This window comes from Nothoprocta perdicaria, unplaced genomic scaffold (genome assembly GCF_003342845.1).
Source record: "Nothoprocta perdicaria isolate Ctin4 unplaced genomic scaffold, notPer1 scaffold_38, whole genome shotgun sequence".
Taxonomy (NCBI): Eukaryota; Metazoa; Chordata; class Aves; order Tinamiformes; family Tinamidae; genus Nothoprocta; species Nothoprocta perdicaria.
Window position 1 is genome coordinate 4,029,193 of NW_020455621.1, and position 23,942 is coordinate 4,053,134.

The window sequence follows — 23,942 nt, forward strand, 5'->3', positions numbered from 1 at the left end:
GGTGGAAATGGCAGAGAAGCAGGTGATGGAGAAGCCCAAGCAGGGGAACCTTGGGGGTACTGGTGATGCCTCCATGGCCTCATGAGCTGTGAGTGGTGGGGGAATGGAGGGGAAGATACAGAAAAYTGATGAGGAAAAAAATGGGAAAAAAATTAACTCGCCATAAGGGAGACTGAGATGCAAAGGTAGGAGCAGGAACTGAGAGGCAAAAGGAGAGAGGCTTAGAGAAAGGTTAGAGAAGAGAAACAGGAGAGCATTAGGTTACCCCCCACATCACAGCGGCCAAGACGACTGCTTGGCTCTGGCTTTAGCACAGACTCATATCATTAAAGTCAAAGGTCCCTTGGAGCATCTGCAGTCCGATCTCCTCCTCAAAGCAGGGCTAACTGTAATTAGGTTACTCAGGACATGGCCCAGTCAAGTGGTGAATATCCCTATGGTTGCAAAGTCCACAGCCTCTGTGGCAACCTGCTCTATTCTGGTGCTGAACTGCCCTCTCTTGCCCCCAACCTCAGGAGTGAACCACCAAAAAGCATGTGATGCGAATGCATCGCATTCACTTGTAGTTCAGACAGACTTACTTGAACTTAAGGATCTCTTTTCAGCATCTTCTACAATAGCCTAACAGGACATGACAAAATGCTTTTCAAAGCAGCACATGACAAAATGCATTTTGCAGCCCTTTCCTGGTCAGCAGCAGACTATCAGTGATGAGGAGTCAGACTATCAGTGATGAGGAGCCTTGCATCCTAGTGCTGTCTCTGGGAACAGTATGTCATCTACAGTTATTTCAAAACTGACAATAATTGAGTATAACCACTACAAAAAGCACTGTAATATGATGAGAAAAAAAATGCGTCAGGTCCTATTTGAGAACTAAAAATTGCACTGCATTAACTCGCCATGAGCTTTGGCTAATTTATTAAGATTTTAGTTTAAGAACATGCTGAAATACAACTCTGTTTTCCAGGTTGAAAATTATGATTTTAGCAATTAACCAGATTTCTTAGTTATATGAGAATTTATGCAGCTGTTCAAACAAGTAAGACCTGCTTTAAATTCAGAGTCTTCCCCTTTTCTATGAATCACTTTGAAAAGAAAAGATCATTTAGCTGAGACCATTTCTCCCTCTTCTGCATAGCCCTGGACTTGTGTACCTGCTCTAGGAACACATGCTAATTCCAGGGTACAATTCCACAGTACTCCTACATTACTAAAAGCACCAGCAACACATGCTCTGAGTCTGTAACAGATGCTAGTCATCAACACAGGAAGGTCACCAGCATATAAAAATGACATAGACAGAAGCACCAAGAGTGTTTTAGACACGGAACTGAAGAGCAAAATCTGAAGAGACACCAAGTAGCTGTCAAAAGAAGTGGTTTTAAAGTATTCCATCTATGCCCGATCACTTTCCACCCAGCCACGACGAATTATTCCAATGTCACACAACACATGTATTCCTGATTTGCCCTTTCTGTGAGATTTTTGTCAGCTAAAGATCTAAAGCTACTGCCAAGCTGAGTTCAGGTAACTGTCACTGCCTTATCATACACCTCCAAGCCTCCAGCAGAGCTAATGTGAGCTGACAGTGAAAACAAATCACAGAGTACAGCCCATAGGTGATTAAATCCTGGCTATGCAAGTATGTAGGAGTGGTCACATTATGTCACACCAAAAGTCACCTGTTTCCATATCYTATGTCCAACAGTGGCCACTGGCATGTGTTCAGGAAGAGAATGGGAACATGCAGACACAGATCCTCACTTCCAGCAGACTTTCCTAGGTAATTTCTATCCTTTTGAGAAAGTATCTCTCAAAGTATTTTAATACTTTGAAATACTGGTATTTTTTTTTTTTCAAAAAATCAAATTGATTTCAAAAAATCTTTTTTTTCTATTACAGATATGTATTTTTATATATACAAATAACGTCACAGAGTCATCTACTCTAGCAATAATGTGATAAACATATGGTATAATTGACGTATCCATGTGGTTTATGAAACAAGACTTACTGTCAAATAGAATTAGTAGAATCTAGATCAGATGGAGATATTTATATCAAGGCCAAGAAAAATAATCAGTAATCAGCAAGACTTGTTTTACGTTCCTAAAAGAGCTGAGAAACAAGGGATCACAAGCTTACCGTGTATTTGGCTTCAGATTCTCAATTGGCAGATGAGTAGTCCCTGCAGTCCTGGTTGACCATTTATTCTTCAAAAAGTCATCATAAGATGCACTGTAAACCAGATAGCCTATAAATGAGGAAGACAAATAGTTGTGGGGATTCTAAGTTGAAATTGGTGATAGTCTAGGTCTTAGGTGATGAAGATTTTATTGCTTAAAAGGAATGAAAGCATCTTTGAATTTGGAAGTGAATGGGTGCCTAACATTCTTGGAAGGAAAAAAAAAAAAAAAGGACTAAGAGAATTAAGTGTCACTGGTCAACATGTAGATTTATCATATGTCAAAAGACTTCTCTCACTGCCACCCCTGGATAGTGCTTAACACCTCTACACAAGTTAACAGAAGAGAGGTCAAAAATCTGCTTCTGCCTTTCATTTTAAAATTGCTGATGCCTTCTCGCCACCATCAGTAAAATAAAGCTACCTCAAACATTGTTTACATTGTGTTGCATCTGCAATATGGTATTTTCTCTCTGGATCCCAACCAGCACATAGTATCTTTCTTTTAAAGTGTCCACTGAGATGGGTTTCTTTGGGTTTGAGTTTATTTGTGGCTCTCAAAAGGCTTACAGACATTAAAGGAGACTGAATTTAATGTATTTGGTTAACTGCTCCAAACCTCATTCATCAGATGGATATCTGAAAAATAATTCAGTAAAACATTGTAAACACAGCTCAGGCCATGGATTCCATCGGACTTAACAAATTCTGATGCATTTTGTCACATGATAAAAATGCTTAATCTTCCTTCTTCAAGCTCCGTGCTATTCCTTTGCATCACTGATATCCTCCCTGATACCACTACTAGAGCATGCAGTTTGGCAAACCACAAAAGGCTGCAGCTGTTTTACCACACTGCCACACAGCCTTTTTCTTTYACTCCCACCCTTCCTGGTTAGCATTCTGGAGGAGCAAACATTGGCTTCAGGGATTCAGGAAAAAAAAAAATCTTAATCTGCAGGCATATTCGGCACCTTCAGCCACACTGGCAGCTGCGAGGGCACTGATCAGCCCCCACCACATATTTATATCAGCTCATCAGCGCTTCGTCAAGTGTTATCACAGGTATCTGCAAGAGGGGGTGACTTCAGAATTGGTAGTCCTAAAGTCCTATGTTAGGAATCTGAATGTTAGGGATGGTAGGCATCCAGAGTTTTGAAACATCTAGATTAGCACGAGCTGATCTTACTGGTCCTGGTTTATTCCTGACAGATGACAGACAGACCTTTCTTGCTCCTCAGATCTCCTTTACAACTTTTTACAACTTTTATGAGAGGTTGACAAAACTTCCCTTTCCTTCATTCCCCAAATCCACTCAGGAAAACAGCCCCACATTGCCAGGTGCTGATGCCACCAGCTGCCATTCCTGCAATACCTGTCACCATGTCTCCTTGAACAGGTTTGGCCCAGTCCACAATGACAAAGGAATGGCAGCCTTCCACTGCCACAACAGTGATGTTGTGAGGGGCCTTCAGGGGACGCAGCTCCTTCTCTTTAAGGTCATTTGGAATGATTTCATCAAGGCTTTCCACTTGGAAGTGCTCTAGAGCCTCTGTCAAGGAGCAGGGAGCTGTTGGGTCTTTGTTCAGATAGGTCACATAAGGAGCTGAAAGAGATAAGAAAGGGTGACATTTAGTTAGCAGTTTGTAGATACCAACTGAGTAGCACATGGACAGACTATTTCCTGAAGAGCATGAAGTTTTATGATGCTTTTTAAAATTCCTCCTCTTTCAGCCTGTTGAAACTATTKAATGAAGACCAAACACTTATTTTATTCTTTACAATAAAAATTAGACTTTCATTTCCTGAAATTCCAGTGTACACATTTACAGATTCAATGAAGATTTTGTTTTTCATTTTCTGATGCTGTTTAGACACTTAATGGAGTTTTCCTACAAGTCCACCTACTGATAGTATCAAGAAATCCATGAAATGACAGAGTCAATACGACTCCCTTTACTCTAAACAAGAGACAKGGACCACTGCAGCTTGGGAAGACACCGTTTAATGACTTGTGCACAGTTGCTCCATAGTGACTGTTTCCAGATGAGATTTGGCAGGTAAAGACCAACATAAAGTGCCATGTGTGCTTTCTTTCCTTCTCTTGTGACCCTCTAACCAGACCTTTATACTTTGTCAAAATAACTTAGAAATTAAAAAAAAAAAAAAAGTAATAAGATTTGCAAGGAGTGTTCAAACCTCAGCAGCTGATTGTGGCAGAGCCGTTGCTTGGAAAATGGGAGGCCTTGGGGGCATGCTCAAGAGAGCGTGGAAACCATTTACTGATCTCTGCAAGCAAAAACCACTGAAGCAGGGCTCACACTCAGCTTGGCTGATGGGTTGGGAGAAGTGGGACGCCAATCTTCAGACTTACCCCACAGTCATGAGTGTCCCACAAAGTCACAACAATCAGCTTTATGAGAGGCAGAAGAGGGTAGTCTGACTGCAGACCTTCCACACACTGCTGCCCACTCTTTTGGGTGGCTGGCAAAACACATCACTTTTCTCAGCCTTTCACATGTGAAAACAGCGCTCTGCCAGGGCTTTAGATCAAGGTCTAAGACCTCAGCCAGGTCTTAGTGGATGGTCCTTAAATCAGACTAAAGCTTGGGTGAAACAGGAGGGAACAAAAGGAGTCATTCTAAGGTGAAGCCTCGCTAGTTAACAAACTGATGTGGTTCCCTGGATACTAAGGGATTGGGAGTCATGAAGTGGGAAGTCCCTATCGCACAGGCCTTTTCTCCCAACATGTAACTTCTATTTCTAGAAGCTTTATCCTGACCAGAATTGCACTTTAGTTCACAAAAAGACTAAACTTTTAATTGCCTTTAATGTCACTGTAGTGTTCAAAGTAAGGACTATAAAACTTGCCTTTGGAAATGTTTATTCAGAAACAATAATACAATTTGCTGAGATGATAATATTTTTTCCCTACTGCCTTGAACTGTTCATAAGCCAACATTTCTTGGTTTATCCTATTGGATTTCATGCCTTAAAGGGAGCTTTTTTGATTTGGCAATAAAGTTAATTTTAGTCCTTCTGTCTAAATGAATCAAAGACTGTCACTGATAGAGTTGAAAAGCAATCTGATGAAACTGTCTGGACAAGGAGAAGATGCACTGAAGAAAGAATAGGCATATATAAAAACAGATCTTTTACTGCTTCAGCAAACCACCACTTTGAGCCATATGAAGCTTGTGGATTTTAGAAATGAAGGCAAGACATGAAGTTGTCAAGAGTCAAAGTTGACCTCAAGCCATTCTTCTGTAATTGAACTCATGCCCACAACCCTGGTTAGGCCAGCAGCTGACTTGAGCCCCAGTTCAAGAGCCAGAGCTTTGAAATGGGCTCCCAGGAGGCTACCAATTCAGAGTGAAGACTGGATTCCACAATCCTACCACCTCGAATCCCTCCAGTCTGGCCATGAGTTGCTCCTCTGATGCAGAAACACAGCGGCTCTGAAATGAGGGAACCATGCCAACCCCCACACTGGAATGGCTTCACATATATATGAGTCAGCCTTTAGGGTCTTGCTGATGTACTAGGGCTTCCTTCTAGAATTATGAAGCAAAGCTCCAAATGGAAAAGTAAAGTCCATATCTATCAGTTTTACTTTTTGGAAAGTTCACATCTAAGATTTTGTTAATTCTTTGACTTTCCCTAATGCCCTGCATGAGTACACAAAGTTCTCCTTTGATCTACATGCTCATGCAAGGTGGGTGAAATCACTGCAGTTTTCTGAGGCAGTAGAAAGGAATTTGGTTCTTCAGAGGAAGACCTTCACCTGCTTGAAGACTTGCACTGACTGAATTACTGGTGTGAACTTAAATTGATGCACCACAGGAGACACCTCTTACTGACTTCAGCTAAACCAAACACAATCTTGCATTGCTTCAAAAAAACCAGTGTGATTCCACATATAGAGATGTAAATATCAAAGCTATGAACAAGGCCCTGCTGTTTGGGTTTCCTAGGAGGCAGTCCTTATAAGGACTACAGGCTATTTTGTTGGACATATTTGTGCAGTGGCCTCAGTTTAAAGAATGACCTTGCTAGAACATAAATTATTTGCAGTACAAATAATAAGCTATATTAAAAAAAAAAAGTATATCCTTACCAGTAAATCGTTTCTTTCCAGCAATATCATATTCTGACACAGGGTTGGTACCAACAACACTAGTCTCTGGGTAGACAATTTCTAATTCTGTTGTTGTAGAAGTAGTGGTGGTAGCTACAGTGGTGGTGGTTGGTGGCAAAGTGCTCTCAAAAAACTCATAATCTTCAGAGGAAACATAAAATGAAAATGTTAGCTTGCTTCACATTATTTTGGCTTACCTCTGAGAATGGAAGTGTTTGTATCATGAGCCACAGTCCCACAGGAATGCCAAGCACTCTCTRACAGCTGGGGCAAATTTCTTATGGCCCTCTAGGTCAGGATCTACCACACTGCAGTCTTGCAAGCGTTTCTAAGATATGATGGAAGCGTTTGTAAGATATGACTGTCTTTGTCTTACAATACTAATGTCATTACTGATTTAGACCTTGTTCACACAGGTAGAGAACCATGATAAACAAATGCACTTATATGGCAATATTCTGAATTAGTCCTACTACCWCCTCCCGTTGCAACCCTCAAATGATGACAGTACAGTAACTGAATCCCTGGCCACACTCCTAAGATGATGAAAATTAAGGGAGTGAAAAAGATCACTTTTTAAAACAACCTTTGTGCTATTCTTCTGTAATCCTACAGCTGGTTCATACTGCTTTAGACTCCTCAAAATCCAGTCTTGTTCTTGCCATTAGCAGTCCCATTAGGTYCACTAGGGAAGGTAAATTGGCACAACTGAACCTCTGGGAACSTCTGGGACATTTTCCCTCAGTTTATGCCAACTGAGCAGAAAGGAAGAAAAACCTATTGCAGTGCTAAGCCATTTGCTCTACTGCTTGGAGATCTTCAGCTGTTGGTCTACGAGCTCTAATACAGACCATGCAAGCAAACAGATGAAGATAACTGACACAGTGAAAAAGCTTTTGGAAGGCTGCTTGGGAACCCCCATTATTCACGTAATACATGACCAAGCTCACCACTGCTTCTTAAAGTTCTATTCATTAACTGGCCTTTTATAACCCAATTTCAAATTAAAAAAAAAAAAACATGCAATAGTCGTTCACAAGAGCCAAACATTACCATCATCATATATCACATATGCCTCTGGAGTTGCTGTCACATCTGAATCCAGTCCTGAGAATGTATCTACTGAAGAAGAAAAAAAAAATATATAAGTATTCAGTTGCATTATCTCCATCTTCCTAACAAAAGGAAAAAAAATATATAAGCATTCAGTTGCATTATCTCCATTTTCCTAACAAATTAAATCTTGAATAAAGTTTAAAATAAAAATCTTTAGCCAACTAATTTGTAAAGAAATAAGACAACTGACAAGTTTCCAGATAACACCGTGACACTCCTCTGCATATTCACAACAGATGAGTAGCTAACTGCAACTAGTCAGGAGTTTTGTTGGAGGAAAACAGTTTCAGACCTGTAATTYACCTCTGGGAAATCTGCACTGAGTCGTAGGATTCTTGGAGCAAAGGCAGCACCCCACGTAACACTCAGGTTGGGATTTCATAATGTTTTAGTCTAAGGAGCAGTTTACATGAGGRATTTATATGTACAAAAAATATGTACAAAATAGATCAAGCAGTTCAAATAAACTGAAAATCTCTATTCCGGTATCTTCTCCAAGGGAATAAAACACAAACAACCCAGACAGCAATGTGAGTTACTATGTTTATGCCCATAAGTAATGCAGCYCAAAAGGAACAGATTTGTAAAATAAAGCAGAGGTTTTACTTTGTACCGACTCCCTTTTGATCCCCCAGACTGAATGCCCATTGCAGGCTGGGGCACATGCACATGATCCTGAAGCACATCTCTGGTTTAGTTTCAGCAAGAATGAATCCAGCTCCTGTGAACTGAAAGCACTCCGCAAGGCAAACCAATGCATGGCAAGCAGACAAGACCATGAGGTGCAAACCAAAAGCACACTCCTGATCTACACCAAAAACTACTGCAAATGCACGCACAGACTTCCCAGATGCCTATTTCTATGTGTCGTCTCATTATCTATAACATCATTATATCATCATCATACGAATACCTTAAGAGAGGGAATGAGGAGGAAGGGGCTGGCATCTTTTCAGTGGTGGCTACTTATAGGACTAGAGGAAACGGTCACAGACTGAAGCACCAAAAGTTCCACATAAGGAAAAAATTATAAACAGTGAAGGTGACAGAGCCCTGGCACAGGGCTCTGCTGCCCAGCCRCCCAGGGAGGCTGTGGAGTCTCCTTCTCCAGAGGTCTTCCACACCCACTTGAATGCCACCCTGTGCCTCGTGCTCTGGGGGTCCCTGCTGGAGCAGGAGATTGGACTAGATGACTTCTAGAGGTCCCTTCCAACCTTAAGGAGTCTATGATTCTGTGATCTCTGCAGGTCACGCATCCAGCACCTGATACCAGCTAGTAAATTCCAGAAGTCTCCCTGCACACCCTGAGAACAGCTTTTCTCCTTGCCCTAGCCAGGGAGCCAGAGAGTACACAAAGCTCATGACCAGCCTCAAAACGCGACGGAAAGAATATTAAAAGTGTTTTGTTGGAACACACTCTAGGTGAAATAAGAAGTCTTCACCTAAATGTCAGGGTTGGGGAAAGGCCAGTGTGCAAATAAAGGTAAGGGAAAGGTAAGATTGACCTTAAGATCAACCTTAAAAAAATGACAATCTTCTTGTAGCTCTTTAAAGAAAAAAAAAAAAAAAAAAAAGCAATACTCATATTAAGGTTCTACTACAAATGTTAAAAAAATTCAATTGCCAATTTCAAATAAATCACAAACATAATCTGAACTATACCTTTGTGTTTTGTATTTTATACTTTTATTTAGAACTAACAATTAGTGTACAAAGATTGTTTTATTCTACTACAATAGTGTCTTTTACACAAACAAACAAATTATACACAGCAGTTGTATAAACGCCAAAACAAGCTACGACAGCAGAGGAAATTAGTTCATTCAGTTAGACTTTCATGTAGAAAAACTTTTTTTTTCCTGACAGCCTTCTGCAGAAAATCTTCAGATCATTTTAGGCAGGAATCCACTTGACTTCTGTGAGGCTGATGAGTGACCCAGTAGACCATGTCTTGAATTCTCACCACAGCTGGTCATCCTGAACCAACGTCTGCAACATATGCACTTTTGTTTCATTAGGCCCAAATCCTTGATGAGGCTCAGATGGGCAAGAAATCTGGAGGTCTTCATGGGCAGATTTCAACGCTCACACCTATTTGCTTTTAAACCTTTTGTCAACATACCAGCATTATTTCTCTTGTCTATTACTGTTTGGTCATGAACTTCTATTTCTTTTTCTCTGTTATTATATATTAATTGAGGCATGAAGACAGGGTGCTTCCCMMMMMMMAAAAAAAAAAAMCACAACTATCATTGTAATTTTCTCCCTTTATATCTGTTGTGGTTCTCCAGCTTGCTTCAAGTCTTCTTGCTGTAGTTGTTCAGCACTTAGCACTGCCTGTATTGAATGTAACTAGGTCTTGGCAGGATTGCTGCCATGGTCTCTTGATATCTGAAAGAGCAGGAGACTACTCACTTCACATGTGAGTAAAAAGTGTTTATGAATCCACCATTTTTCTTTGTGAATTCACTAAAAATTTCAGTTCATTTCACTGATAAAMCACACTTGTGTGGCTAAACTCCTTCCTGAAAGTTAAATACTGCTGAATCTAGTAAAATGCTGACAAAATTTCTGCTGGATGAGCAAGTATTCTGCCAGATAATTAACAAGTATACCAAAGCTTAAGTAGAACATGTGGTGGTGTTTTTGGCACTTGCAGTGTCCAGTTGTTTGGGAGTCAAGCACTTAGTGACAAAATATCAAGCTTTGGCAGAAGCAGTATTCCCGTAGTTGAACTGGAGTATTTTCTAGATTCAGAGAGGAAAGACCTGTAAAACACTTTTTTTGAAGAGTCAAGAAAGAACTGCATGAAATATTTTGGTAGTTCAAGCAGCAGTTGTTTATCCTTCTTAAAATGGATACATTAACAATTGTTAAATATATACCATAAAGGTGCTTTCTTTCCAAGCATCTTCCTCTATGTAGGATATTTTACTGCATTTCTCAAATGTTGGGGCCAACGACCACAATGCAAGTAAGGAGAAGAGGCAGAAAAATAACAGTATTTACTCTTCAGTGAAATGTTAACAACTGCCAGGTAGGGATTAATATTGTTAAAACTATACAGCACCTAAGTAGTAGAGACGTCGAGATCTAACACCTGCTTGTCTTTTCACTCTTCTGCTTTGAAGGATTTTCAGAGCGCTGTTGAAGTGCTGGACATTTTTAGAGGCAAAACTATTCTTATCGAATAAACAATCTTTGTAAAAAATAATTTTTGCTTGTACCTCTTTTGGAGTTCAAAGTTTCAGTAAGACCAGCTGGCAAAAAGGAAAGAAAACAAGAAAAATGTTTCTGAATGTTCATTAAATCACAAGAAAAATCCCCAGCCCACCCCTCTGTGAAAAATGGTACTAGGTTAAGTAAAAACTTTTCATTGCTCTGCTTCTGGAGCCTGCGCTCAGATGCAGCCCAGATACATTTCATATACTGCACCACAGAAGTAAACGCCTATTCTTGTTGAAAATAGAGCTATACAGYAGTCAAAGGGGAAATTCAGTCATTCCTTGTTAATATGGATAGGCCTTTCCTCAGTGGGTAACAGCACAGGACTGCAAGGTTTTCTGATGCATTACACTGAAGCAATGGGTAGAAGAGGAGCAGTGCTTACTAGCAACATATACAAACAACTTGTCTGAGAAGTGCAGCTCATCTTTAAATGAGGAATATGTGAGCAAAGGCAGTAAGGAGAATAGAAAGATAATAATAAGAAAAAAAAGAAATGCTCGCTGGATAGAAAGGGCAACCAGGATGATTAAGGGAATGGAACATCTCTCGTACGAAGAGAGGCTGAGTGAGCTGGGCCTTTTTTCTCTGGAGAAGAGACGGCTCAGAGGGGATATGATTAATATGTATAAGTTCAGGAAGGGAGAATGCAGGGAGGAAGRGGACAGGCTGTTCTCACTGGTGGCCAGCGATAGGACGAGGGGTAATGGCCACAARCTGRAGCAYAAGAAGTTCCGTCTCCAGGTGAGGAGSAACKTCTTTACTGTKAGGGTRACAGAGCAGTGGAACAGGCTGCCCAGGGAGGTTGTGGAGTCTCCTTCTCTGGAGGTCTTCAAAACCYGCCTGGATGCCACCCTGTGCCACATGCTCTAGGTGTGCCTGCTGGAGCAGGAAGGTTGGACTAGATGATCTCTAGAGGTCCCTTCCAACCTTAAATATTCTGAAATATTCTGAAATATTCTGAAATATTCTGAAAGCCAGTTCCTTTAAAAGTAAGCCAAGCTAAACTAAGACTGTGCTAAAAGACCATGCTCACAAAATGATCTCAAAGGAGTCAGAAGTAGATACAACAGGAATTCCTAAGGCTGATCAGTGTCAAGATTGAGTTTGGCTGAACTAATTAAAAACAGTATGGTCACTGTAAAGTTATGCTTGCCATAGCCAAAGAAATATTGCATAAAGCATCTGTACTACATACCGTTACCAAAATACTGTATGTATGGCACATACATTTTAGGACCATTTAATAAAAAGAAAAACCAAAACCAAAAAAACCCAACAAAATAAAACAAAAAAGAAATATTTAATGACTATGTCATTTATATATAAATATTTGTGTACAGATACATATGCATACGTATGCATACATATATACTTGTGTATATAAACATACACAATTTTATGCAAAAGAACTGTCAATAATATGACATGAAACTAATCGTTAGATAAATATTCGTACTATGAATCATTGTAATTCCATGAATGCTAGACACACTTCTTACCCAGTCTATGTGGTAAGGCCATTTTCAGTCTTCGGCTTCTGAGATCCTTTCCAAAGGCATCGTCCTTGCTTAGGCTCCCCGTTACTGAAGCCACATATTTCCATATCTTCTGCACTTTTTAAATTGATGCTTCATCTTCCCAGGACAAGATTATATGACCTGCTTGTAAATCTACTTCGGCTTCAGAGATACAGCGAGTATAGGAAAGGTTGGGGGCTGAGGGGGGCTAATTAACCAGGAGGCCGGACTGCACAACCTCCTGCTTAGGTTATACTTGCCACTACTTGTATTCCCCATTTCCAGACTCAGTTGGGGACTACCTGTGAATGAAAGGGATAGAAACTACAGTAGCACTCCCCGATGCAGCTTTGCAAAATAATCAGCCAGTTAGTTTGTAATGCAACATTCAGGCAATGAAAGGCTAAAACTTGGAAGAGACAGGCTCAGCGCCCACTCACTCCAGTGGATTTATACTTGTTTGTTTTGGAACTCAGTTCAATATCATGTCCTAAGCTTGTGTAACTGCAACAGGGAAAAAAATGACATTCACTGTCACAGTCTTATATTTTCAGATGAGAAAGGAATTAATGCACAACTCTTTGCCTTGTATGTGCAGTCAGGCTTATCTTTTCCCAGCTTCATCAGTGCTGTGCTACATTCCTGCTTGATAATCTCTAAGATCTGGCAAGAAAACAAGAACTTCGTTTTCAAAACCTTGTCCCATCATATGTGGGATATCAACGTATTTCCATGAAAAAAATGAGCTTGAAGGCAAGCTGATGTTTCCCAATGCAAAACCTTCTCTAATATCAGCTTCTAAGTTATCCCATGGACAAAAACCTGTTTTCAAAGGTAGATTCTCTCCTAACAAACATTTTTGAAACTGTACTGTTCAAACAGCACAAATAAAATACTCAAGCAGCACACGAGGAAGTTACCTTCTGCATTGCACTCAGGCAGGCCATCGAATCCCAGCATCAAGCTGCCCTCCTCATCGTACTGTGCGAAGGTGCCTGGAGGGCAGGTAGGGGCTGGTTTCTCCGTGGGCGGTTCAGTTGTGGTTGGTTCAGGAGTGGTGGTAGTAGTTGTGGTCGTGGTCGTGGTCGTGGTAGTTGTTGTTGTGGTAGTTGTTGTGGGTGTTGTGGTAGTTGTAGTAGTTGAGGGAGTGGTTGTTTTCTTAATCATTTCAAGACCAATCAGAGGTTTCCCTCCAAGGCTTATTATTGGTTTATCTTGTGCACTTGCTACAGGTTTACTAAATCTGCCGTGACCAAACAAAGGCAATCCATCCGGACTCACCATTGGGGCACCCTTCTCATCTAGGAGGGAAGAAAAAAGCCTCAATATTAAACCACTGTTGGCTTACAGCATGATATTTAACAACAGTACTGATATTTACAGCATGATATTTAACAACAGTAACATTCCACAAGAGCACTGAGAGTGTGGTCACAGTCTCTTGAAACTAGGCTGACAGAGGAGCAGGTTGTTAGCAGGAAAGACTCATGTCTAGGGAAGCTGGAAAAAGGTTCAGAAGAATCTCCAATAAACCACAAGGATGTTCCCTTTTATCAACAGTGCAGAAAACATTTCTTAGGAAGTCTATGGGGAGATTTTGCTTCAAAGTCACTATGTACAGCCTGCATTTAATCTAAATTAATCTCTTCATTGTTGATGAAAGGTATGATGAATCCATATTCTACTCTCTAAACTTAAAACATTTGCAGATAAAAACTGGGAGAAGCTGGTAAGTTGTTGCCACTGCAAGTGAAATATGAGCCAAGTTCTGGATGTCGCAAGTATTTATGGTAAGCAATTTAACTGTAGGCTTTGAATTTGCATTCAAGAGATATCTTTAGATAGACTGATACATAGCCATCAGTGCCTTTACAGATCACATGTAGGTTTTTTTATTACTTGTGATCGTTTTCAGAAACAAGATATTTATGGTTGATACAATGCTGTTGATAACTAATAATTATCTCTACATATAGAAAGACATACTCAAGTGTCAAGCCTTATTTTAGCTCCATTCTGCTGTCCGTTCTCACACTGACACAACTGAAATGGATGTGGGTGATTCTCGCTCTGTGTGTGAGACTCGGGTCCCACAACATGTTCACTGCCCTCTGTGAAGCTGAGGAACAGCGACCCACACAGCCTGCATGACACTCAAGTATGCCTGGAACATTCAACAGTTCTGAAAGACCTGTCCCCAAGCAAGAAGTATCCCTTTCATGAACCTAAAGCAAACATAAGACAAACACTGTAGGATGCCTCCTAGCTATACATCCTGATTGCACAGCCTATGATGAGAGGGGAAAAAATAAAAAAGAAATAAAAGAAAAAAAAAGAAAAAGTGAAAAGAAAGTGAAAGGAGTTGCTAGTACAGAGATTTTGATCTAGCATTACTATAACCCAAAAGCAAATCCATTGTCAATACACGCTCTGCAAGCTCAGGCCTTCCTTCCTTGCCACTTGCTTTTCTATAAACAAGTAGAGGCTTGCTGAGCCTTATCCAGGAGTCCAAATGAGCAGTCCAAGCAAACTGAACAGCAGAGGAAGGCAAAGCCTACAGAACGCAGGCGTCAGGATTTCCAGTAGCTTGCTTTGTTTACATTTACTCACATTGTTGAGAACTGCTCAAAAGAGCAATCAAATTAAGTAGGAATTGTTGTCATCACCACTATTTGCTTTTATGAAAATGTCAGAAATGTTTTTTCTGCAGGAATGCAAAAGCATCCAGCACACAGCCTTTGTCCCAGTTAAGAACTATGAATACCACCTGAGTAGTCCTATTCAGAAAAGAATATTCATATTCACAGTATCCTAAGAAACAGTAGCCTGGATTGTGCATCTTTCCCATGCAGGCTGAAAACAACTACTGCCTCAAGGATAGTAGTACCTCTTGGCAATCATCAGAGAGAAAGACTAATGAAGTGCTAAAGATATAGTCAGAACAATACCCCAGGATAACATTTGTTTTGCCCCACCCTGCAAAGATCAAATCTACTGTGGTACTGTACAAGACTATATTTACCACGAACAAGTCCTTTTCTTCTATCAAAAAAAAAAAAAAAGTATCAAAATTGATCTCTGGAAGGGCAATGACATTTTTCAGGAATTCCTAGTTCTGATCAAGAATGGACTGTTTTTTAAAAAGGTGATGATCAAGGAATCATGAGCTGAAGTCACATCCCCCTGACAAAGTTTGTTTTCAAGGAATATCAGAGTTGAGAAAGGAATTAACTGTGGGGCTGAGTTGTGGAGGTCTTTGTCGTCAGATGTTGAAGCTGAGAACAAGAATTTAACAAGAGGCACTACATTTTACATAGTTACTAAGAATATAAATTACTGTAATTTGGCAATAACTGATCACCACAGCACCACTGAAAGAGAGATTGGGCAAAAAAAAAAATCTAAATAATGGAGACTGATGAGAATTAAGGGAAAAATGGTACCTACAGCTACATAGCACAGCAATCTTAGATATTCCTAGTGGCTCATGCTAGGAGACAGCCCACCAGATAGCTCGGCTGTCAGGGCAGGCCTGGTGCTGCTCAAGCGCCTAGGCTCTACTTTTCTATTTGCTGTGAGGAGGAAGCATATTTATGAATTCACATAATTGTCGCTTGCTGGGCTCAGTCTTCACCCAGAAAGCCTAAAGCTACAAAAGGTTCTTGGGAAACTGCCTTAGGAAGCTGCCAGGCAAAGGGAGGTTGTAGCATGCAGAAGATCTCGCAAATGATCCTTGAAATGCTTCCACCTCCTGGAACAGGTCAATCTGAAGGCCCAGCTCCAAGCAATTATTTTCAGGCTGGACCTCTGCTTCTGCTGAGTCCAGCAGACTTGGGCTGGCTGGCTGCAGAGCAGCTCCTGCCATCAGCTCCTGCCTGGAGAAACTTGGAGACTGTGTCAGCTGCCTCTCATGGACTGGGATCGTGTTCTCCCTCCCTATTCTCGTTGTTCATTAGGGTCTGTTACCCTGCACACACAAACTGCTGGGTTTTCTTCTTCTTTAGAAGGAAGTCTCTACTTACCAACAATTGTACGTCCATCCCCTCCTAATTTCACTCGCAGAGGGTTCCCTTGGGAATCTTGGAGGTATTTTCCTTCAACATTTAACACCAGCCCTCGGTCAAGATCTACAATCTAAAAGCAAAAGATGGATTTAAATTCAGTTAATCTGAGAGGACGTTAAATGAAATTTCACAGCAAAAGAAATCCTGGGAAAATACAGACTTTAAATGTGATGTTCAAGAATGGCTACAACCCTGAGAGTGACTTTTAAAAGTGGGTCATTAATTGATTTAGGAATTTCTGAAAAATCACTGCTTAAGAAGGCAAATCTACAGAAATTCCAGAGACTCCAGAGCTGCACAACAACCACATTCACGTGCACCTGACTCATGAGCAAAGAGCAACTCTATTTTCTTGGGCTATACAACTCCAAAATTGTATTCCTGTAACACTGATTTGAATATGAATCTGAGTCCTTTTGAAAATGGGATTTAAGAGTAAGTTTATCAAGCAGAAAAAAAAAAAAAAAGTATTAGCCCATTTAGATTAAAACAACAGTGAAAATAAATGATCTAAGATTTTAACTGGGGTGGAAGGCTGATGGAAAGCTTCTGTCTCATAAATCAAATCTGTCTGCTTGATTGAATTCAAGGGTGTAACTGTAACTAAAATCCAGTACCCATTGCTACTTCAACCCAAAAGAGCTGAAGTGAACGCTGTTTTAACCTCAGTTAATACACAGTATTCCATAGCATAGGAAAATACAAAATGTGTTAAGTATTGAGAGGATACTGGGGAAAAAATACAGTAGCCGTTTCAAGATGGCAAGAAAGATGTGTATTCGGCTTTAGGAAATTCTCTGTAGCATGAGGGCAATAAATCATGCAAGCAGATTGCTTCTGGAGGTCTCTGAGTTGTAGCTGGGGCCATAGATGAAGATATGGACTGTCTTGCCTTACAGAATGTTTGTCTTGCTGGGAGCAGTGTCCTCTTCTCCAGTCTCCATTACCTTGGGTAGGGAGAGAGGATAGACCTGCATTCCCTCAGGGAGCCTTTCAGCTCCCTTCCTGCAGTCTATTTAAACGTCCCAGGACATGCCTTTCAAAATGTCTCCCTTTATATGTTGTCCTTGATGCACCTTTTAATGTTTCTCTCCTGCAAACTAGTAAATTGTGCTACAAAATGTCTTTACACTCCTCCATTTATTTGTATCACCGTCTGTTTTTCCATGTGAGTAGCTCCACAGGCTTCAGTGAGGCTGGTCACAATCTCATCCATTCAATGTTTGGACAAATATATATGAAATACCAATTTCTTCCCTATGCTGGTTGGTTACAAATTGCTTGAGAAGAATTTTGAAGGACAAGATCTGGACATTTAGGCACCCAATGAGTTTTTTTCCATTAATGATTCCTGAACTCATCTGAAAATGCCACTAGAAACATATTTGTATGAACTACAAAACATTTAAAGACATCAGTTTGAAGCCTGTCAACCCTAGGAAGTTATTCTGATGGGCGAGGTGGGCATTTAAAGCATCAAGACACTTGGTAAGTGACACTACATTTCTACTTCTACACTCCTATTCATGAGTGCCTCGTGTTCCCTGGAGTGTAAGTCTGCAGTACGTGTTGCCAAATATGCACTCCACAATAACTATCCCAGCCAGCTTGCATTCATATTTCACAGCAGACAAGTCCTGAGCAAACTGGGAGCACAAATCCCATTGACTTTGAGGAAAAATGCTTCACTAATGCTTCTATGGCACTAACGTTGTAGATGAAAATTCAAACTATTATGCTTTAAACCTGCCATTTATGAAGTTCAAAGAATGAAATGTTGTATTTATCACTAGATTTAAATGCAACAGCATTGGAAACTAAGTGTAACTTCATTTTACATCTTCCTTAACTGAGGGACACTGCTGTTTTTTTTTTTATTTTTTCCATAAAGAAAAGTTCAGTAAAACAAAAGGCCAAAGAATCTTGAATTTGCAGAGAAAGTCACCCTACCCACTTTGTTCCTTGAGGGCCATTGATTACTCTCTGTCCACTTGGTTTTCCATTATTACCAGGTAGTATTTTTCCATTTCCATTTTTTGTTGTAAGATTTGGTCTGCCATTATAACCTGAAATACAGAAGAAAGCACACTGTTCTGAAGAAAGCTATATATATTACACATCACAAAATAAAACACAAAGAAGTACAATATCTCTTATGAATGCATTGTTAAATACAAGTCCCATGGAGGTATTTTGCCTGTACAGGTTACAAAATGACAGTCATTACTGATTCTTAACTTTGTGTAACACTTCCAGATATTCAGGAGTTTGTCATTATGAAGATTCTTACAATTCATATTCAGCATTCAAATATTAAATACAATATATAATAGGTTTAACATGAATCTGACTACACATAAAGGCTGGATTCACCAGTCTGCTTGGGTTGTCATTTACTTCAGTGAAGATGGAAACATGGCTTCACTGGCTCTATTCAGATTGTCCATAAGACTGTTTTAGGTCAATAATATGGTGCAAAGCAGCCATGGTGAATTTTGTTTGGAAACTATTAGCATCAGGAAAATGACATTTAAAAATAAAATCAAAATTATTGATTTTCCAAACAAAATTTGGAAATATAAATGGCTCCCAACACCATAACATTAAGATGCCTTTTTATGTAACATCCAATACAGATGGTCAGCTCCTATATTGGAAAGTCAATACGCAAAGATTTCTGCCCAAGACAGCTCTTCTAAAGACACCAGGACAGGGATCACCAGCGAGGTACAATGGTATTGCTGTTGCCTCATCTCGCCTCACATTAAAATAAAGATCAAGCTCAGTCTTGGATGAATTTCTGGTGTTTCTGAAATTTTCATGTTTTCATGTTTCTGAAATGTTTAAGCAGTAAAAGAAAAGGCTCCTTTTCTCTAGCTACAAAACAAGGCCCACCTCACACAACCACAAGAAACACATTCAGCTGAGAGCTGCAAACACAGTGGCCCTGAGCTGCAGGCCCTCAAACTCAGAAAAGCAGTGAGTCACATTCTGGTTCACAGATTTGTCACCAGCAATTATCTATGAAATTACTAAATATGAAATAAACACTCCTTGGCTATTAACTTTCCAATCCCATTGGTAATGGCACCATTTGAAAAAATGAGGGGCAAGATTTTTAGAGGGATGAAGGATCTCAGTCTTCATCAGATCCTCAGTCTAGGAACTACCTACATCTTTTGGATGCCATAGGTCAATGGAGTTCTGGATACTTTGCTATGTCTGAAAATCAGACACTGCACTTAAGATTTCTGCCAAACAAATCCTCCATGATATTATCTAAGGTCCACTGCTGCTTGAATGTTCTACAAGCTGGTGGTCCTCTGTACGGGGTTTAGTCTGACTAATGCCAGTGCAATATCCAGCTGTATTGTTCATTGTAGACCAGTGAAACCATATTAAATAAGTCATTCTTATCCACATATAGCAGAGAATGCCCTTACTAAAACACTAAAGTAACTCAATACAACTCTTGAATGTCCATGCACTCAAAGGAGAAAAAATATATAACTATCTCTAGCCAAGCCACTGAAACTGTCTGGGACCACCCTATGTCACACAGGAAATCAGTACATGACAGAGTTTTACTGTTCCCTCAACCATAATCAGAAGACATTTTGACAGAAAGCAAGCCTCTGTTCTTGGGATAAATCTCAGTCATAAATGTATTAAAAGGCCTGACTGTCAAAAAGCCTGAGAATGCCTCATCAGGACTATGTGATCCTGAGTGTCTAACCACTTTATCCCGCTACTCAGAAATATGAGCAAAGTACTTTAAAAAATAGTTAAAGAAAATACTGCATGCCAGTACAGACTGAGGAAACATCCTATTGCCTGGAGGTGGGCATAGTAGGAGCACATAACCTGCCAAAGCTCTTTTAATAGTCCCTATATGGAAGAACAATATACCTGAGAAGAAGTCATATTCAGAGTAAAAATGTTCTTTCAGTGCAAATTCAGTGAAGTCATTACTCAATGCGGAATCATTAGTCTCTAATTCTGTCATCTGATCTGCCCAAATAGACCACTCGAGATTTGGAGCTCTCTGTGGAATGTGGGATCCTGTACAGATCAGACTGCAAGACCAAGGCACCTCATCACACTTTGCTTAGCCCTTAAGAAGCAGGCTCCTTAAGACCACCAAAATTAAAACTAAAACCTTATAATAAATAAACAACAATCTGAGAGAGGACTTCTCAATTTATCTAATAGCTGATGTTAAGGAAAACTCAGTATAGTGAGATTATTAAAACCAAAACAACATACCTTGCCTATAAGAAGGTCTAACAAATTGCCGTTGGGAAGGGCTCCGTAATCTGGAGTTCAGTAATCTCTGGCGAGGGGACAGAGTGGAAGAAGAAACTGTTGGAGAAACAGTGTGTGTGGTTGTAGACGCGGAGGAACGTGGCCAAACGAAGCTTGGTTTAGATGGAATATGCTTGCTAGGGGAGTGAGGAATCCGTGATGCTATAGCTGAGCTGCCTGGTGATTCAGGAGAAGACATTTTTAATSTTGGAGTTTCTTCCTTCTCTTCCTCTTCAGATCTTACTTTGTGAGGTAGAAGAGTGTCCATAGATTTCCTTCTGTTGCTAGTAGTGTCATCATATGTGTTTTTGTTACCTCTAGAAACAGAAGGTGACCATTTTGCTGCCAAAGGTGATGCGGATTTCTCCTCTGATTCTTTCTGATCATATTCACTATAATCATCCTCTTCATTAGAACCTGACTGATGAGATTTAGATGAAGAGAATGAAGGAACTTTTTGAGGAATTTCAAGTTTGGATAATCTTGATGGCAACGGGCCATAATTTTTCTCTGTTTGGGGCCCTGTTCTCATAGGAAGCCTTGAACGAGTAGGTAATGAAGGGCGGGTTTGTCTCAAAGAAGGGGATGACAACCTTGGATTATAATAGTTTTCCTTTACTGTATCACTAGAAGAACTGGAGTCCGTCTGAGCAAGTTTTGATTTGTAGGATGGTGCTTGAGACCCTGACTGCTGTTGCTTTGATAAACTTGAGCTTCCCTGAGAGAAAGAGGCAGGTAATCCTCTAGAAGGGGAGACCTCTTTAGGTGACACAGACTGGGTGCTTGCTCTGTCCCTACCTTCTTCCACATCCTCATCCTCATTTTCCTGCAATTCTTCATTACTCCGAGATGCGACGGGAGACGGAAGACGCCGGCCCCTAGAATGAAGTAAGGACGGGCTGGTTTGTGCCCTCTGAGGAGCCTCTGAACGTGAACTCTTCTGCGACGGAAGACGAGAGGGAAATGTCTTTTTAGGCAAAGAAAAACTTGGCTTTGATTGAGCAAGAGTTTCTCTTACCTCTTGGCTGTCCTGCTCTTCAGGCTTATGTTTGGAAAGAGATGATGGCAAAGGAGAATGCTTTTCCACAGCAGCTGCTCTACTGTGATGGTCTTCTGAGTTAGAGTGCAGTGACTTTTCACCATGTGTGTCTCTGAGGTGAGAATTGGAATCTATCTGAGGATTTCGTTTCTTAGAATAGATTGCTGAAGAAGACTGCCTGGAAGTGGATAGAGAAGGATTGTGTGCAATGGCTGGAGAGAAGGACCTTTCATCTTGTGAGCCCTCCCTATTCTTATCACCATCCTTTCCCTCAGATTTGGCACTGAAGGAGTGTGAGTGAGGTGAAGTGTGACCAGAAACAGCAGACCTTGATGAGACCGCCACAGCAGCTAATTTTGAATCCTTCCACATGTGTGAACTGGAGGTTGAGGGAAGCCTTGTCTGCTGTGATCTAGAACTGGACTGTTCTGCCCTGCCCTCTGCTTCTTCACTATCATGCCTGGCATAACTATCACGAGTAAGATCATTATTTTTGGCAGGGAGAACATGGGAAGAGGTTTTAGGAGAAGGAATATTACTGTTGCTTTGCCTCAGTTGCTTTGTTTCATTATCTGTGTACTTCGGAACAGAAGAGGCAGAAGAGTGTTGTGTTGAGGCTGGCAGCAGCGCTGGCGGCTCACGTTTACCTGTGCTTGTCTGTCGTGACCCCTCTGACACATGAGTTCGAACAGGGATCCGTCCTGAAGCAAGGACAGGGTGGACCGGCCGACTCGGGGACAAGGGTCTAACAACATTTCTCTGAACCTGGGCTTTTGGTGGTACTGTTGGAGCTTCATGGGAGGAATCATGATCATCTGTCACTTCAGTGGATTGGAGATCAGGTTCCAACTCACTTGTCTTTCTGGAAGGTAACTGAGATTTACTCAGGACTCCTCCTCCAGCCAAGAGTTTATTCTTATATTCAGATAGTAGACTCTTTTTATCACTAACACTAGATGAATCAGCATTTCCAGGTTTCTTAGCCTTTGAATTATCTTGAATACTTGCTTGTTGCTGAGCTATTGAATCCTCATGAGCAGCTGTGAAAAAAAAGATACTTTATTCATAACAAAAAAAGAAGCAAAAAAAAAAGAAAAAGAAGAGAAAGCAGAGAGGTAGCAAGAAGCAGGTTACACAAAAGAATATAGGGTAATAATTTTTTCTGTATTTACAAACTTGTGTAAAACAGGGTGAACAAAATAAAACATCTGAAATCAGGGGGAGCAGCTGCATATCAGTGGAATCAAATCCCTAGCAGAGCTTATTCATGTCCATGGCTTGATGATGCATTATCCCATCTGACTGTGCAGCCCACATTTTTCATCAACTCCGTAAATTTTCTGTCCCCACAACAGTATCTTTTTGCAAGAAGCAAGAGCAAGAAGTTCTAATGAGGTCTAAGAAAAGTAAATGAGTGACATTGAAAAGCAGAAGTGGCCAGAAATAGTGCAAATAAAGAAACAAAATATGGTTTTCTTTGGACTTGGGATAACAAGAAGAGCACACAGCATATCCATGCCACACACCATGAAATAGGGTATCATAACAAGTTATTCAGAATATTGAAATATCCATTAAACAATCTTCTAACTGCTGCAGAGCAATGAACGCATATCTACAAGCACCTCTTTGAACAATATAGTCAGGAAAAGCTAACAGAGTTATAAGGAAGCAAAATTGCACTGGTTAGATGGAGCATGGAGGAAGCTAAGAAAGGTAAGAACAAACATAACTGGGATCAAGACAAGAATACAAACTGAGGTCATGATGCTTACCTGCAGGGATAGCAACACTGAAGGCCTTAGACTGAGGACCTTGTCCCCTCCTGTTTGCTGCACGAATTTTGAAAATATAGCGCTCCCCGGCCTGCAGACCATCTATTATGGCTGATGTTGTAGCTCCAGAGTAGGTGATGGACTTTGCTCCAAAAGGCTTGAGAGCCGGGGCGTATGAAAGAATGTATTCTGAAATGATTTGGCAGACGGTTGGAAGGAGGAAACTGAAAACAGTCCTGTTTCCAGCGGACAGACTGTATGGGTAGGATGAATTAGAACGTGCATTACTAAAATTAATACACTATCAATGCACGTCGAGTCAACAGCTGGAGTATAAAGACATGAAATACATATTAATATGCTGAATAAACATTCTCTCCTTTCAATAGACAGAAGCATGCCATGTCAATGTGATAAAGACCGAGACTTTAGCTATTCCTTTCTAATAATGCAAAGGCAACAGTCCCAACAGTGGGCAGAGCCATCACCAAGAGCCCCGACAATGACCATATGAAGACAGAGCACCAACAGCGCCAGGCAGTCTGGCTTGCTACACTGGAAGACCAGCTTTT

The 23,942-nt window shown here is 40.6% G+C and overlaps 1 protein-coding gene across 1 annotated transcript in view; it reads right to left on the minus strand.

Annotated features, from left to right (window-relative positions):
* Positions 1-23,942, minus strand: part of FNDC1 (fibronectin type III domain containing 1) — a 46,584-nt gene that overhangs the window by 13,147 nt on the left and 9,495 nt on the right. The window contains exons 7-15 of the mRNA XM_026044726.1: positions 23,371-23,559; positions 20,518-22,635; positions 18,202-18,317; positions 16,210-16,321; positions 13,108-13,488; positions 7,380-7,448; positions 6,306-6,467; positions 3,564-3,794; positions 2,149-2,257 (exon numbers count right to left, since the gene is read on the minus strand). Of these exons, the coding sequence (XP_025900511.1) occupies positions 2,149-2,257; positions 3,564-3,794; positions 6,306-6,467; positions 7,380-7,448; positions 13,108-13,488; positions 16,210-16,321; positions 18,202-18,317; positions 20,518-22,635; positions 23,371-23,559 (3,487 nt within the window). The remainder of the gene's footprint in view (positions 1-2,148; positions 2,258-3,563; positions 3,795-6,305; positions 6,468-7,379; positions 7,449-13,107; positions 13,489-16,209; positions 16,322-18,201; positions 18,318-20,517; positions 22,636-23,370; positions 23,560-23,942) is intronic.